The sequence below is a fragment of the Ambystoma mexicanum genome, chromosome 9, assembly GCF_040938575.1.
Source record: "Ambystoma mexicanum isolate Mex_15411 chromosome 9, UKY_AmexF1_1, whole genome shotgun sequence".
Classification (NCBI taxonomy): domain Eukaryota; kingdom Metazoa; phylum Chordata; class Amphibia; order Caudata; family Ambystomatidae; genus Ambystoma; species Ambystoma mexicanum.
In genome coordinates this window covers 339,709,075-339,727,540 of record NC_090931.1, presented here as the reverse complement: position 1 = coordinate 339,727,540, position 18,466 = coordinate 339,709,075, and the positions used below count along the sequence as shown (strand labels likewise).

Below are 18,466 nucleotides of genomic sequence, written 5' to 3'. Positions count from 1 at the left end.
CACGATCACCTACATGGCCCTCAAGGGCCTCTCCATCCCTCCAAAGACCCACTTGGAGTCAGACTTGGCGCTTGTGGCACCAGACTCACTCACTCCCATAGGATAACATTGGGGATTGGACTTGTAGTGCATTGATGGGGACAAGAAGGATGTCCCCACATATTTCGGTTCCCAAAACTGCATGTGCAGTCTAGTCTTTTGGGTGTGGTTCAGCCCAGAGACACCTGGGATACCCAAAGACTATTTAAGCCATGCCCAGGCTGAGAAACATGCTTTGTGTTTTCTGCACCTGCAGCGTGACACTCAGCGTGTTCGGATCGGTCTTCAGCAGGCTTGCCTCTTTTGTCTGCGCTCAGCTCCTGCAAGAACAAGAACACCATTAGGAACAGCCTTACCTTGCGGCGCTTCTGCCCATCATTCATCGCTTCTTCTGTTCTGCGGGCATCTTCGGCGGTGTCATTCCCATCCCGGCACGCCGCTTCCTAAGGAAAAGGGAAAAGAACAGAAAAAAAGGCATTAGTAAGCATTCAGCAAATCTTCGCTTATTTTTAAAGACTGTACAAGCTTCAAACGCTTACCTGAATCCCAGCCGCTCTGAGGGAACTCTGTCTCCTGAACTTCTCATCCATCTGCAAGAGGGAAAAGACACTCCAGGTTAGCGTGGAAACATCTAGAGGCACCGCATACCGCGCTTACTCACTGAATTTCTTCTTCATAACCGGCATCCACGCTGAAAACGTTGCAGCACCTAAAAGACACAGAAAAAGAACTCAGTTCAATACAAATACGAAAGGGTCGCATCGCACATCGCGCTCTCACTCACCTTCAGCGCTACTCATCTCAGCAGCACATCGCTATCCCCGGATGTCGGCCATCATCTAAGGAAGGAAAGGAACGAAGTTAGAGAACTGTTCAAAAGGCTCATTATACTTACCTGTCGGACTCTTGCAGCAACAAACCCGCATCAATCAACGCGCCCCTGCGCTGAAAGCAGGATGGAGAGCACACTTTCCAAGAAAACAAGGTGAGCTGTGGATCAAAAGGAAGGGTTGGACCTCGGGGAAGAAGGGGTTCAAGCACACAGAGACAATAGGGAGTTAAACTCTACCAATCCTGTATTTCAGGCCCAGTCTCCAGTTGAGTAGACTCCAGGGAAGGGTTCGAGGTCGTAAGAGGTCAGAACAGGCTGAGTGATGTCCCCGTGGATACCAGGTGAGCGTTACATAATGTCGCTTGCCAATTTACCATCTGTGTGCGTGTGTCTTTACATTTTTTCAATTCACGAGTCAAGGTTAATACCAGAGACTTGGCCACACCTCCCCAACTCTGCCATTCACCCAGGAGTGTCTTTGGAGTCATGGAAACACAATTCAGCCTTCTTGGCTGGGATACAGCCTTCTCCACATGTTTTGCATGGCCTGTTGGAGGCAATGATCTTCTGCAGGGAACTCCTGGGGTCTTTGACCTGTTACTCTCATCCTTCAGTCCATCGCTCAGCTCCAGAAGCTGTGCCTTCACCCCGGAAGTTCTGCTCTTGCTCATGTTCCACCTTGCTCAAAGTGTGTCTCTATGTTCCGCCTTTTATCCGTGTGAGGAGAGCTAATTGGTTTTAGATTAATGCACTTAAAGTCAAGTGCCTGACTTTACCTGACCCGATTAGCGGGACATGTTCAATACCCTCTTTAGTTTCAGTCCCCTTCTTCCTTGGCCCAGTGTTTGTGTAGAAAGGGAGGGGAAGTTGGGACATCAGATAATCCTAAAAAATAGGATGGATTATGTGTACGGGAAAGGGGCAATATCGCATATCACCATCGGTCACCTCACCCCCACTCCCTGAAGACCCCTCACCCAGGTGATCCTACCGCACTGGTCCACCCCCAGGGTCTGGATCCAAAGGCGGTGGCCATTGCGTGGCCACCTGAGAGAGAGATCCCTGGGGAATAGTAGGTAAGACACCCTTTAGTTTCTCACACCATGTTTGATTACGGGAACAACACAGAAGAAACCACTTGTACAATACAAAAAATATATATTGGCGCTAAATGTTGATGTGCTTGCATCATGTTGAACTCATGTATTTTCACAATTAGAAAGTGCTACTTATTTGACCTGAAGTTCGGAACCACATTTTTTAATTCGTACGCCCTTTAAATCTTTCCAGTTGGTCATGTCAAGAAAATGGATGGGGAAATCAGCGTGGGATCGAAAAAGAAAAAGCATTCACATATGTCCACTGACTTTCGGGCATGTAACTTAACAGAATTCTTGCTTTAATTTCTCGTTCACTATTGGTCAAAGGGTGTAAAACACAAGGGCCGAGGGAGTCCTTGTATTCATTTATTGAATGTGTCCCCTCATAAGATTTCTTTAAATTCCTCTGTGACATCAACACCAAGAAAAACGTTCCCTAATTTTAGGAAATTTAATACTTTGAAATCCCATTTAGCCTCATTTTTATTTTTAATATATTCTTAGAGAAAGGCATTGTTGTTTGGTAGAACCACACACTGATTTACTGCTACAAACCAACGTTTATTAAATGGAAGTATATTAGATGTGTTGAGCCCTTGTTGCTAATGTGTAAAAAATGTATTTGCATACCAGTTTCGTCGCGTTGATCCAGAATAATAGGAGGAGCTCCCTGATAAAAGGTTGATTCGCGCACTGGGTGAAACAGCTTGGCATAGAATGATCTGTCAGTTAACGATCTTGTGCTGGAAAAGAAAACAAATATACCTGTGAACATGGTTATTTATATTTTGCGTCCAATATTGCACACTGAGATTTGTTTACATGCCGTACATATGAGCACCATTTTCCTTTTAACACCATGAATTGTAATCACACTTTTGGGATAAAGTTTTCGAGTCCCTTCTTTCCGGAAAGACTGTAGAAATCTACAGAGCACCCATTTATAAATCGCACCCTATGATTCCCTGACATGTTAGACTTCAAAAAGCTCAAAAATAAATAGTCAACTACCACTGATTCATGCATGCCCCTTTTAATTGAGGAGATGCTAGTCCAGTCTTGTATTGTTCTGTGCATCGGAATTTGTAGTCCTGGATATGTAATGAGGGAGAGCCAGGTCGACAAGTCCCATAATTTAAAGAAAAAAAGACCCACCCAGTCTATTAGACTTAAAAAAAAACACATACAATCAAATACCAGTAAAAAAAAGAGGTGGACTTGACTAAGTGGGTCCAATGAGGGCACGCTATTTAGTACGAAGTTGTCCATGTTTGCCTGGCCCCCACAGAAATCTACAACAATCAAAGGTGCTAAAATGCAATTAAAATATTTATTTTCAGATGTTGGGAGTGGGTTGTAAATCATGAGATTTTGCATTCAAGGCAAAGTGTTCCCTGGGAATCTCCCTGTAAATCCGATTGTTTCCTTTCATCTAATTCCTGCTTAAGACAAATCCTTTACAAGTGTGTTCTTGCCGTATTTGCTAGTAATCTCCAAATTAAGGTTGTGCCTGAGATGTATGCTGTTTTACTCCCTATTACTTATAAGGGTCCAACGCCTGAGTGCACCGGCAGCATTGAGGAGCAGTACAGCATCTGCTTGAAGGCTCTTCAAAAGGAAAGGGCCTTAGTAAAGTCGTGCTTCTACCCAAAATGGGTCTACTGGCTTCCTTTCGGGTAGATGGTCTTGGTTCTTGGTTGGTGATAGAAAGAGGATATTCTATTTATGTCCTTCTATCCTTTAGGCCAAAACATTCTGAGCAGTACACACTATTCATATCATGATTCCGTGTTTTATGAGGGAAAAGGCAAGGTTTTGCTAGTATCACCTTGTGATACCTAGAATTAGTGTGTTTGCTCTATTCTGAAAAAGATGCAGTTGGGTGATCCAATTTTGTATTAGACCTGTGTTCATGGAATCAATTTAGTCCGGGTGAAAATTAATCAGAGCATAGATGACTTCAGTGTTGAGGCCCATTTCCAGTAATTGAAGTATTTTCTGAAGAAGTTCACATTGAAAGTGGTCATTTAAAGAAAAGATGTTTGTTTGTGGGAGTTGGGGGGGGGGACAATGAATTCATAGATTTGACGTTTTAACCATCAGGTACGATGCAGTGTGTAGTAAGTTTGCCTATATAATGTGGGCAAATTTACGGTAAGAAATGGAACCAATGGTGATAATTTTAGGTTTGCTCCCATTAAGAGAGATATTAACTATCATCCAGGTTAAATACCCCATGATTGTATCATTAACCCTGTGGTGGTTGCTCACTTTAAACATCAATTCTGTATCAGTGGTGTACAATTAGAATGGATCAGTATGTTTTGTATTATTGGAGCTGAAGATCTTATACTTGTGTAGAAGAAATAAGGATTGTGGTGGGTGAAAAAGGGGCACAGTCTGATCTGAACTATTGTAAAATATCCTTTAGGAAGAAAGCTGCCCATTTGAGTGCAGTGTTTCCCAAGCGCTTGAAAGGTGTTTGATACTGCATGAATGCTGTATCATACAGTATCAAGGAAGGTAAGGACAGATTAATCAATGGCTACAACTTCTTATTGGAATGCTTCTCTACCATCCATGGGGCTGTTTACATTCTTCTGGGTGATCTGAGGTCACACAGTTGATCATGGATTGAACCTCAATTGTTGTTAAGTTTTTGAAGTATATCTGTCAACAAGCTCTGTAGGTTAGACGATAGGAACAAACGGGCATAGATTGCTTGGTCATGTGATAAGTCTTCTGGATCAGCATTCAATTTTCTATTTAGAAGTGAGGTGATAGTAGCTTCTTTTAGCTGCTAAGAGATTTTTCATGATTACAAGGAAGAGTTGGAAAGGTGAGCTATGCAAGTGGCCAGAATTGATGTATGCTTTTTTAAGAATGTTGGCTCTATTGGAAGCATCTGAAGGGGATGCCTTCTTTGGTCTATATCCTTTGATAAGCTAACTTTCTGAGAATGGACTTGAAAGGGAAAATTAGGTGGTTGAGAGTAGTCCTTACGTGATGCTTCCGTTTGATCTCTTTGGATGGTAATATTATTGTTCATATTTTTTTATTGTATCCACTCATCCTTGGGAAGAGGTGATGGTACAGTCTGCACTATATTGGTCAGTCCACTAAAGCACCTCATCCTTACACTAATGGTTACTCGAAGGTTAGCAATCATACCACATACAAATCTTCTCCATCATAAACAAAATTAGCCCAAAAGTTTGAACCTTGCTACAGAAGTGGCATACGTATTGGGATAATTTAGAAACAAATATTTCCATATAGATCATGGATTTTGCCTGAACACTTTTCCTCATTACAAAATCGGTTTAATCTCAAATATGTTGCCTTGAGCTTTGGGAATATAATAGTCATATTAATGTTTTCCATTCCTGTGTACCCATACAGGACTTAATTCAATAAAAAATAATGAAGACATAACTAAATAAATAAATTCGGGCTGATTTGGCTTTGCTCATCTGAAAGTCTACAAAGGTACAGCTGAAGTTTCCATGTGTAATTCTTTTTGATGTTTCAAATGAAGTTTCTGGGGGAAAGGCAATATAGCACCACCTCATATCCATTCTATGCCCTCACTCTGCTCCATCTACTAAAGTTAATCATTCATGTTATACAGTGTGAAGCTTTCAAAACCACAAGTTTCTTCAAAACATAATAATTTAATTAACTAACTACCACACAGGATAGGGTGTTTATTGTTGCTGTTGAACAGAGATTAAGAGAATTGCCCATAATCAATGTTGCATTAAGCCATTCACTCGACTCATACATGTCCAAGTCAATCCACAATCACCCACACAGAATACTGACATACAAAATTAATGAGAATTACAAGCTCACAATTACAAAGAAAACAGTGATACATGATTACATACATGCCAATTATATCACAGCAAAACATATGTTTCTAACTAAATACTTTTACTAAAAGTTCATGTAGTTTCCTTAAATTTGTTTGACAAACTGGTTTGAGCCTGAAACTTTTATTTGAGTTATGATGGAGCTTTCATCAGGCTCCCAATATCAAAATAAACGTTGAATTAATTAAGAGACACATCCTTATGTTGATGCATTGGGAAACATTAATAACCACCAAAATGCTCTTGTTAAGAAACAGCAAAAATCCTGTCTTCCTTGTATTCAAATTAATTATATTCTATTATATTCATAATGTATATAGAGCCTCAAACCCGAAGGCCTCAAAGAGCTAACAAGACTCACAAACAGAATACACACAAAATAAAGAACGCTGTGCCAGAGCCCTATTAGTCCTTGCCTTTTTCAAATAGGAAAGACTTCAGACATTTCTTAAACTGGACTAAAGATGAGATCGTTTTCAGGGAATGTGGTAATGTGTTCCACAATACAGGAGCCAAAGCATCAAAGCAGAGCTGACTTCCACTAACAGCCAAATTATAAATCAAGGAGTGGTATAAATGCGAACTTCAAGTTTTTCTTTTTGCACATATTGGAAGAAACCTTTGGTTCAGAACCTAACAAATGATACAATCGAAACTGAAGGGTCTGAGTTCACCTCCTGCGTGAAGGACAAAAGGATTAACTAGGCCCTCAATGGATAAGGAAGCATGACACTGCTTAGTTGGAAAAATCACCTGCTAATGAACCTGGAAGGTTGTCATACAAAAACAGCACTGTTGTGGTATGAAACAACTGCAACAGCTGGGTGTGCAGCCAATTTTAGAACTTTTGGTGTTCGAACATTTGGTGGCATGCATTTACGACCTTTTTTGTATAGGTCCCAACTTTAGGTTTGGTAATTGTGTACAATTCCTCAGATTGTATATGGAGATATAAAACACAAGAACCTTTTAGATTGTTTTACAGCTTAGTACAAGGTGAATCTGCCCTTAGTTAGTAATGGGTGAGGTGCAACAGTGGGAATGTAGGATTGAACAGCTACCTGTAGGTAAACATGGAAAAAAGCATAAATACCTTACTGCTTTATTACACATGTCAGAGTATCCAGGGTAGCCTAGCGGGTTAAAGGCACCAGTGAGGATTACAGGGAAAGCAGATAAATACATTCCCAGGAATGACAGAGATGCGGCTTAAAGTATCACCCGTAAAGGTGAACTGTTAGTGGTGATAGAGATAATACATTCCCTGAAACAGAGCCTTTCAGAAAATAGCAGATTTTTATCATAACAATTATATAATTAAATACGTTAGTATTACATTAACAGGCAGCCACATCCTTTCCAGAATATATAGTACACATTTGCAATAAATAAATAAATATATTAGTATGGCATTAACAGGCAGCCACAGTGTGGAATAAATAGAACTCGCAAAGCTATGCGCTTTCGATTAATAATTAAGATTCCCAACTCTCCCAAAATGTATAGTACACAGAAATGTCCTTTTGACAGAAATGAACAGACTTTGTAGATTTCAGCTCATACCATCACCAATAAATGAGTGTGAGCCAAACCACTAATCTCAAAGCTATTGATATCTGCCTGGCTTTCTGTTAAAACTAAACAATTACCCTATGGTAGTTGCAGTTTACCACACAAAAGAAATGAAACCCACACAAAAGAAATATGTACAAGAAAAGACACTGAATCGACAACTAATGGCGTACCTAAGGCCCTGCCTATCACATCACAGAAAACCTTGCGCAGGGCTTTGCTAACTAGTAGACAGAATCTAAATGGAGGAATGGAGTTGAGAGACACTTTCCCCTTAGCTGACACTATGGTGGGCTAAGCCGCAAGGCTGTTCTCCTCTGCTGCGGAAGTGTTTCTGCTTCACAATACCTCTCGGGCTATGAAGTAACATACAGTGAAACAGATCCCAAGGCAGCGTATCTCCTACTTTAGCACGAAGTATAAACTGTTACTAACACAAATATTATGTTGTTGTGCTGCTTTAATTGCCCTTGTAAAACCATCTTCATGCACCACTTTGGAGATTGCTGTGATACCTCGGGGATAGGCAGTCTCATCTCTTAAACGGGACGAAGATGGAGACCCTGTGCTTATCCCTAGCTCCTGCTTTACTATAGACAGGTGCTCGGTGATAATTACAGGCTGAGTCTGCCTCATGCTGCACAGTTCGTTAATCCTTTCCCTCCTCACATCAAACTAACTGAATCCCTTGCTACTTCCCACGCAGTCTTCCTTCATTATTGTGGTAACGGGGGCAATATTCACCATTAGTACCCGGCGAGAGACAATCAGAATGCAACAAGCATTCTGATTGGCTCTCGCCGGGTCATTACCTGACCGAGAATCCTTCGATTCTCGGCCGGGATTCCAGCCGCCTTATCCTCTGCGGGGGGCGTGGCAGCCCCGCAGCCAATGAGGAGGCTCGAAGCGGGGCCATCCCCGCTCTGAGCCTTCCCATGGCTGGAGGCTTCCATCGTCCCCCGGCGGAGACAGCGGTACGTTTTTTTTTTTTGTTTTTTCTTCCTCCCCATCCTCTCCCGAACCCACTTACCTTCTTTTTTCTTCTGGTCTTGGAAGCGAACGCGCTGGAAACACTTGTGTTTCCAGCGCGTCCGCTCCCGATGGCCGCCATGGAAAGGGAAAATGGACTACGTTTTCCCTTCTCATGGCGGCGGCCATTTTTAGCTGTTTTCTTTTTTTTTTTTTTTTTGTTCCGAAACGTGTTTCGGAACAGAAAAAAAGCAATTAGTACCCCGATCTAACGGGCCGGGGTACTAATGGCAATAAGCCACTCGGTGGCAGGCCAATACCGCACCAGGTAATGCCCCCGGGGCACCGTTAAGGCCCTCGCTTCGCTCGGGCCTATAACTCGCCCCGGGGGCATTACCTGGGGCAATATTGGCCCGCCACCTTGTGGTTTATTGCCACAGTACTTCTGTTTCTGCTCCTCCGCCAGCGCACCTCTAGCTGCAGAGTGATGGCTGATTTCCCTGCCCAATCAAGCTGGTCAGCTCTTCGAGAACTAAATGCTGTTATCCCACCTGGGACTTTCTTTAACATAATCTTGGTTGAGCACCAGGCAATGAGACGCTATTCCGGCAGTGTTTGAGATTCCTGAGCAGCGCAGAGGTTTTAGCGGGCCAGTTGCAGGATAACCAATTACTATTTCCCGTCGCAGTCATATATACAACTTATTTTTTGCATGAATTCCAAAATGGTAAGCTCTGCCTTAGCCATTCGCAGCCCCTCTTACAGTTTTCCTTAGAATTCTCTTGATGAACGAAAAAAAAATGATAATCTACCTGAGGCCTCTGAACCTAAGGAGGTTTACACTTGTTGTTGACATTTATGGTGGCATACATTCCCTTTCAACAGCCCAGCATCAAATCTTGGGGAGTTGTTAGTTTCCTTTTTTTCAAGCTAAGAGCTGACATGGATGCACCATAAACATATGTCTCAGGTTTAGACTGTCCAGTGTGCTCACCGCAGCAGTCCCCCCCCCCCCAGCTTCTTCCCCTCCTACCTTTCAGCTGTTAAAAAATAATAACTTGAACCGGCCCCGGCGTCACCTCACGGAACTCAACTCTGGTCTATAAGCCTCCAACGCCGGCTGCTCCCAGTGTTACCACCTCCTTGACTGGCTCTCTCTTCTTCGGTCACTCTCTGGGAAGGAGAGATGAAATCACTGGCCTGCCAGAAAACGGCAGGACAGAATCAGGAATCCAGCCTCCATCTTCTTTTGTGTCACCCTCCCACGTGTATTGCCCTTTTAAGATGTGTGTCCCTCCCAAGTGTATCATGGCCCGACCCAATAAAAGGAGCAACTGCAGGCACATGCAACAGAACAGCCTCACAGGGCCCTCCCCTGTAACACAAGTAAGTCCGTGTGACCCTGGGAATCCCAACAGGGTGCTGGGCCTACCAGCACCTATAAGGCCGGCCGTTTTCCCACAGCCGGCGCCACAATACCTCTCACACCCCCTCAGGACTATCCTCGCTCGGCCTCAGCCAACGTTTCCCCTTATAGGGAAATTAGTCAGAAACAAGGGCCGAACAGACCCTCTAGCGATAACAGGAACCTGCAAAGGGAATCTACACCCTTTGCCTTACAATCTCCTCTCGAACTCCCTGGTACTGCCCAAAAAGCGGCCTTCACTCATAACTGGACCATACCATAGGCTCGCCCCAGAGGGGGGTCAGCTGCCATAAAACGTATATTCTTCTCAGGAACGTAAGTATTCCCCCTGGCAGCAGAAGGTACCAGCGACCATCATTTTGTGAACAAAATTTAACACCAACACCAGCATGGGACGAAACGGATGGGCAGGTGGTTTGATTACACAACAGAAATGAAGCATAAACCCAGACAACATGGACAATAAAAAAAAAACAAATCCAATAGTGACTTAGTAGTATCGAAGACACCTAACGCACATGGCACTGCAATGTACATCAAACCTATGTACATATGCCCGTTTATGCACAATGTCGGTAATGGTTACAGGTGGAGGTCAAAGTGGTGAGATTAACCAAAGGAAACCCACTACTGTAAATCAATATGTGACAAAACTTAAAGTTTCACGCGGAATTTAGTGGAGGGTTACATTAGTTTAACTGATTGACACCAATTCCCCAAAATGAGTATTTTATCCATTTTAAAATGTATGGAGATTAAGAGTTCAGCCCTTCTTCCTGGAAGGAGGTGTTTCTGCTTGGTGGGTGAAAAGCAAGAAATAAGTGGATAGTTGTATTACAATGACAGGACTATTCTACTGTTATTTTTTATTTTTATTTTTTTTATTTGTTACACGCCCAACCCTCAGGTGTCACGGCGTGGTTAAAAGACAGCTTAGCAATTAGTAAAATTTAGCTCTTTGAAGGAACATTGGTGTATGGGCAGGACACTTGTACATTTTAGGTGATTCAGAGAAAATCTGGTTCTGGATTCTATTTTCTTGAACACAACTTTGAAGCACTGTCAGAACAATGTGTCCAGAACAGTGGTATAGTTTGTCATGAATACGTTTTTATTGTAAAACATTGAAGTAATAACCGATTGCACCATAGAGAACTGTTAACAGAATTGTGAAAATGTGCTAAAGAGCCCTTAATAGGCTTCTTGGGGCAGCCATCTTTCCAACTGGTGCCTCCCTCTTTCATACTGAGATCTGCTGTCTGGCTGGATGGGCAGGTGGGGGACACTCAGCCATTCCACTACCATGGAGGCCTTGCTTGTTCAGTAGGATGCGATTGCCATGTTAATCTTAATGTGGTACCAAGTAGGGGAGGAGGGCGGAACTGCCGCACAGCACTTGGATTGTATATTGTATGTGAGCACATGTTTCCATACCCATGTTAGAATATAATTATGCTTTAGGGATACAGGACCCAGGCAGTATTAAAAGAAGGATGCCCATTCACTGGGTAGCTGCAGGGGGTGGCAGCTGTCCGTCCATGCACCAGTTTGAGACTTGTTCGCTCTCTAATAGTGCATATAGTGCAGCTTGTGTAAGGGCAATCATCATTACAGCGGTGCCCTATTTTTCACTCTTGTTTTTCCTGTCTTTTCTTGGTATGGTCTGTTTTGTAAGGGGTGAACCTATTGGGCCTTGAATCCTCATTGGACGAGCATTATGGGAGCTTATAGTCATGGGATAATTGAGACTAACAATGGCAACACAAATAAAGTTTCCTTCCTGGAACTTTAAGTGCTTAACAGTCCGTTTAACAGAAGGACGGTATTAATGCATATCAAGGGGAAGAAGGCTGATATAGTGTTTCTTCAAGCGACACAAAAAGAACTTTGGGCCTCATTACACGTTTGGTGGTATTTTGGTGGTAAATCTACTGACATACCACCAAACAGATTTACTGTTACTGCCACTTGGTCTGGTGGAATTGCTGCCAGATTACAAGTGGTGGTAGGCGGTGTTAGTCCCTACTAATTGGAGTCCATAGGACTCCATGGCTATTTTGGCGGAATAACAGCTGGTGGTAATTCTGACAATTTGGCAGTTTTTGGCAGTAAGGCAGAGGAATTACCTCCAGCATTTTGCTGGAGGTGTTTTCCCCACCTTACCTCCAAACCCATAGTTTGTGGGTGCAGTAATGTGGCATCAATGCTGTGGTAACACTGTTACTACTGCATTACCACCGTGTTTGGCCACACTGACAAACTCGTTATGAGGCCCATTGTCTTGAATATAACATAAAGGAAATAACAAGTTGTTATGATATCTACTTTCCAAACTGGGAGTAATTTGCCTCCTGTATGTAAATTGCACAGATGAGACTTGTTACATTTGAACTTAAGTGTAAACAGATGCCCTCTATGCAATTTGGTGATTTACATGCCAAGTGCAAAAGAAAGGTGTAAAAACCAAGCAACTTAGACTCTATGTCTTCCTTCGAGTAAACACTGCCTGTAATTTACACATGGAAAATGAAATTTACAATGCATTCCTATGGAATCCAACTGACTTTTTCTGGTGTAAAAAGCAGCAGAATCACCAGCATTTGCGTCAAATTGCCATTCCATGCCCCCTCTCCAACACACACATTAATGAAAAAACGGTGTGGAGTATAAATTAAATAAATCCAACCTGCAATTTACACATGCCAAGCTGTGGATTTCTATGAAATTCAACAGCTTTTTGCTAGTGTAAAAAGCAGGCACATACCATAGTAATCCGCAAAACGTAGGCCAGCAAGGATAACTCTTGTATTTGAGTACTGGATGACTTGTATATGTGATACCCAGTAGTATTACTGATGTATATGATGATTATTGCTGCACAGTGCCAGCTAGTGCAATGGGGCTGCCCACCACTTTGATTGAAAAGATGTACATTTAGATCAACATTCTAAATGTGCATCTTTCATCTGATACAGTGCCAGATCTGGTGGATTCTTGTTGACATGGGGGACTTGGCTGCCTGAATTTTAGCAGGGTCAGAAAGGAGGCACAGAAAAATGTCTATTTTCTGTGAAAGTACCTTAATATGGACAAAGCCAATAAGAGAGGCAAGCATGCGCCAAGACAATAAATGCAAGCACCCCACGAAAGAAGTGCTTACTTCGGGTATTGGTATATATTGATGCAACCAACATAGACATGTTTTCTCACAGTGCCATGTGATTTTTTTACTGCCATTATGGGAAAGGCAATACAATCAAGTGTTCTTTTGAGGCCAATCTTGCTTGCATTGGTGCAACTACTGAGACCATGTTTTCATAACAGGCATTATTTACTGGCATAATGAGCAAAGGCTACAAGATGAGTGTTTACATTGCCATAATGACCTACATTGGTTCAGTCAGTGGAGGGATGTATTCTTACAGTGGTATCAAATTTGTTAATGACATTAGTAGCAACGCCAACAAGAAGAGTATTGTTGCTTGCTCACAACGGCTGACATTGGTGCAGCCAGTGAGGGCATGTTTCTTTATAGTGACATTGCACTTTAAATAGCATCCTGTGCACAGCAATATCGTGAGAGTTCATATGTGGCTATGCTGTCCTACATTGGCGCATGGGAATATTTTCTTACAATGCCAGTGCAATATTTACTGGCATTATGGGCAAATCAGGCCTTTGTTCTTTTGTGGGAATGTTGGCACATATTGGGGCAACCAGAATGGACATGAATGGGCACAGACAGCACAAACATGTTTTTTCAAACTGGCATATCTCGTCAGCATGGAATGTGTTTGAAAATAATCCTTTGCTTTGTTGGTGACTTGGCACATATTGAATTTTATGTGTTACAGTAGAAATCGATGGTAAAGTATGCAGCTTTTTACCTAATTTTTCACAGAAAATGTGCTGTAAACTGAAACACTTTAATCCTTTATTTTAAAACCTGTTGTGTCACAGCATTCAGGCACTGTAGATCATGAACTCAGCAGGTCGAGGCACCAAAGGCTGGTTTTTTTGTGGTGTGCTGTCCACTGGAGATGCTGAGTTTCTCTGCAAGGTAGCTGGGTGACTTGGACATACGTCCTCTGTCAAGAGTGTCCTGAATGTTGTCCAGGGAATAAAGATTTTGCAAGGAGGGACATGAGGTGGGTCTGTGGATGCAGAGCTGGTGTCTATGTGTTGGCAAATCTTGCTGATTTTGTTGATGAAGGTGGTGGTTGATTTTTCATTGGAGTTTGGTATGTCAGGCAGGGAGCGGGTTGACGCAGTGCTTGACCACTTTGAAGAGGGCTCTACTTTTGTTGTCAGCTTCTGCTATGGTGTTCTGATAGTAGGAGGCCTTGGCTGTGTTGATGAGTTGTTGGCGGGTTGCTCAGAATTCTGGAGCGCCAGGGGAGCCTGAGGAGCGCCAGGTTGGATGCGGTCCCGGAGCGGTGCCAGGTTATCTCTTGTTTCCTGATTGCTCTTTTGCTGTGGTTGAGTTCTCCTCACTGATGAGGCCCAACAAGTCTGAAACATGTTTGGAATGCTTGTGGTCTCGTGCAGAAGGGATGTGACCAAGCAGTTTGGGCTGGACTGCCCCTTTTGGGGTGGGACCAAGCCTGATTTGGATACAGTCTTTCCCCTTTTGTAATGGCTTAGCAGGTGACAAATTATGGTCTGGAGGGTTGCCCAGACCAATGCCAGGGGTTAGGATTAATTCTGAACCTTCCAGTCATCACCTCTTTTGTTTTGCTGAGTTCTTGCATGTACCAGGGTGCTGATGGTTTTGGTTTGTAGGTGCGCTGTTTCAGAGGCACGTGTCGGTCGATGGAGGCTGAAAGGGTGGTGTTGAGTGCTTCCAAAAGAGAGTCACAGTTCAGTTGGGGGTTATTCTGTTACATGACCTTCTGTACCAATGGATTCGTGGCAAAGGTTTGGAACAATGTGAAGACCCAAGGACTTGCAAGCAGCAAGAGCAAATTGTTCCTATAAGCAATTTCTTCCAGTCAACTGAGCCAGATGGTTGACATAGGGCTCAGATGAATTAACCACTGTAGCAGGTGAAAATATAACCTTTAATTAAAAATATATTTTATTGTATTTTAAAATATAGAAGATTAAATAAAAAGGAAATCGAGGAGACTTGTACTTCAATGCTGGAATAGCGCTTCAAATACAGTATACTACAATCCACATACAATTTCAAGAAAATGAAGTATGCACTTGCTAGCCGTAGCCTTTCATAATATGGATGCCAGTGATGGATATGTTTAGCCATTACATAAAACAAGAAACGTCATGCAGATCTAGTGTATGTTTCTAAGTTTCTCTATACATTGTATTTGACTTTTCCTAGTGTGGCTTTTTAAAAATGTATTTATTTATTTCTTTTTAAATTAATCCGTGTACGTCATTAATTCTTCCTTTTGTCTGGAGTTATTTTCAAAAGTCTGAATTGCACTTATTCCTTTTACGTTTTGTGGCTATTTTTACTCTGTAGCATGACATCATGGTCTCGGGAGGATAGCTCAGGGGCAACGGAGCAACACAGGTTCAATCCCTGGGTCCACGCTTAGAAACCTCTGGGTATTAGGAGTGTTATAAATAACCAATCATATAATTATATATATACAGTAAAAAACACTTTGTTAAAGGGACGTTATGGTTTCAAGTAAAATCAAAAACCCCCTGAAATTCGCCAGTTATGGTAAGCTAAGCAACCATAGCTTGTGCCACCACCGTGCACTGCTAAGACTAACACCCAGGACATCAAAGATGACATCACAAATATCATTGACATCACTAACAAAGTTTTTTTTACTGAATTTCATAGGTTTTTATTAGTGCAACGTAAACATAACGTCCTTTTAAATGGATGAAGACCATTACCACCCTAGGTTCCCAAAGCGGGAACCCTCGGGTGCTAAAAAAAATATGTTTCTAAAGTTTTTTTTTACTGAATTTCATAGGTTTGTATTAGTGCAACGTAACCATAACGTCCTATTAAATGGATGAAGACCATTACCACCCTAGGTTCCCAAAGCGGGAACCCGGGGTGCTAAGAAAAAGATTTTTCTTCCAAAACCGGTACGCCTGCGACATCCCAGTGTTGGAAGGAAACTCCTTTAACAAGATGGCCACCATGGAAAGGGAAGGTGGGGTTCCATACAGGGCTCCTCTTCACCAAATTAACAAAAGCACGCTTTCAGGACCAAGCCGGTGCTCCTGGCTGCAAATCTGGTGTAAATCCGTCCTGCGGTTTGGGCTGTAGGCGTGAGCAAAGTTTTTTCCCATTATGTCTATGGGAAAAAAAGACATTTTGGGACCCCCTCTATAACTTTTCCCCCCCTGGACCAAACCCCATCAAACTTTGCAGAAAAATTCAGAATGGGCCATATTCTTATTTTGCGAAGTTTGGTGAGGATTCGTCCAGGGGGAGCGAAGTTATAAGCTGCCCAAAAAGTGCTCTTCCTATGGAAACAGCAACTTAACCATAACTACCGTGGCCGTGTAATAAATCATAAGCTGGCTGAAACCCCAATGATATGCCAGAATATTCTATACACACCGCTTTCTTACATCTTTCGCAAAAATAAAACTAGGCCAAGGAAGTGTCCACCAGGTTTAGAGTATCGCATGACTGGTGGTATTTCCTCCAGAAAAAGTGAGGCATTATAGCCAGAGGACTTACCACTGGTTGCAATCTCCAAAGGCGAAATCTGGGACTCCAGAATGGGAAATAAAAATATATAATTTGAATGAATAACTTCCACTTACAATTTCGGAGTCCCATGATCCCTTATCATTGCTCATTTCTTTTTTCCATACAGGGCAGGAAGCACTTTCAAGCGCAAAACATAACCTGATAGCTAACTAGCTATGTATTAATACCACTTACTTCAGTGTCATCACATGTTGTCTTCTGTCGCTTGTCCTGGAATGAGCAAAGTTGTTCAACTTCGGTGGGAAGAAGGTTTCTGGCTCTGGGTTCAATATAATTGCAACTCGTTTAAGATGCCATTGCTGTACCGGCTTCTTACACAGGAGAGGCATTTTAGTGACACAAAACTAGAATTAAAAAGACAACAGATTAAAAAAAAAACATTGCCTAACATATCCTAAATCCTAACATTGATTGTGTTTATTGTAAGAGATTTGGAAGAAATAGAAATTGTGGCGAAGTTCTAAGGCCGCGTGGATGAGACAGACCAAAGGGTAATACGAATGCAGAGAGAGAAGGGGGGAGGGAGGAAGAGAGCGAGAAAGTGAGAGAGAGCGAGGAGTCAGAGAATGTAGAGAAGGGATGGCAAGATAACATGCATAAGGGAGATAAGGGGAGGAAGAGAGAGAGAGAGAGAGAGAGGAATGTAAAGAGATGTAGAAAGGAGGTCATAGAGACAGAAGTAGTAATACAGAGTACCAGAGAAGAGGGAGGAGAGAGAATAAAACAATATAAAAGGATGATTGAATCAAACCTTCATATATCTGTTCCCATATGACTCCAAGCTAATGTAGGTGGATGTGTCAATCACAGAGCACCAATGTCATTACTGAGATATTGAACCCTGTGTGCATGTCGTTAAGTGGACTTGGTCTCCCTGGGTTCTGGACCATTATTCAAACGTTGAACATGCATAGCGGATCCTTAACATCTTACTAGTTCCTAATTGTTTTTTTTTTTTAAACTGAAAAAGCATCAGCAACCTTTGAACATTCTCTCACCCCGCACAACCTTTCTTTTGACATATGCCTAGAGCTGAATAGAGAAAGACAAAGCAGTGATTTCCTGCATCAAAACGTGCGTGATCATGGATTTAGTGTGAATGAAAGCCAAATTATTAATAGCTGGTTGAGTGCATTATTGTGGGTGTAGATATAATGCTACAACATAAAGTAGCTAAAAAGAGAATAGAAAAGTACAAGGCAGTTGTACAAGGCAAATCGGATACTGAAAGGATTATGCAAATACGTGAAGTCCTCACTGTCACATATGCTTTCATCCTCTTCAAGAGGCCTCCTGGTGATCACCTGTCTGTCCCTGTCTGATTGGAATCCACTGTAGGCCATGCTGCCTCCTGATTGGCCCATCTAGTCATGTGCCATCTACATACTATCTATCCCCAGACATCCCAGTGCTTGCCATCACTGCAAAGAGCATTTAAACTAAAGGCAAGGTTTTGGCACTGTTAGGCAGGGGTGTTGCTAGGCCAGGAAAATAACCAGGCCTACGCTAATGTCAGGACTGTCGGGACTCAGGGCTACCTTGTAGCCCCTGAAGGTCTATCTGGTGCTACACTAGCTACGCATCTGCTGTTAGGGTCTGTTGGATCCTACGGCCTACCATTATGCCCATTCCCACCACCACCCAGTTCATCTGCAACCTACTGAGTCACACATTTCTAGCTTCAGTAATTGTACACTATCTAGTGCAAATATTTTACTATGTTCCTAAATGCATTTGGTCACATAAGGCCCTGTGATTTAATATTGTACCTTACATAATTAAAATTGTACTTTGCATCTTACATCTTTTGGTCACTTAAGAGTCTGTGACAAAAAAGACACTTTGCACCAAGCTTCTTTGATCTCCATAGGCCCTCAGCTTCACTGTATCCTTATTTTGACATTGTATTCCCCTATACTCTCTCCTCAAAGCTCACTGCTCACC

General features: G+C 42.4%; 1 protein-coding gene across 1 annotated transcript in view; it reads right to left on the bottom strand.

Moving 5' to 3' along the window:
- Positions 1 to 18,466, bottom strand: part of LOC138487325 (uncharacterized) — a 2,513,852-nt gene that overhangs the window by 26,554 nt on the left and 2,468,832 nt on the right. Inside the window, exons 99-100 of the mRNA XM_069613924.1 lie at positions 16,697 to 16,866; positions 2,602 to 2,714 (exon numbers count right to left, since the gene is read on the bottom strand). Of these exons, the coding sequence (XP_069470025.1) occupies positions 2,602 to 2,714; positions 16,697 to 16,866 (283 nt within the window). The remainder of the gene's footprint in view (positions 1 to 2,601; positions 2,715 to 16,696; positions 16,867 to 18,466) is intronic.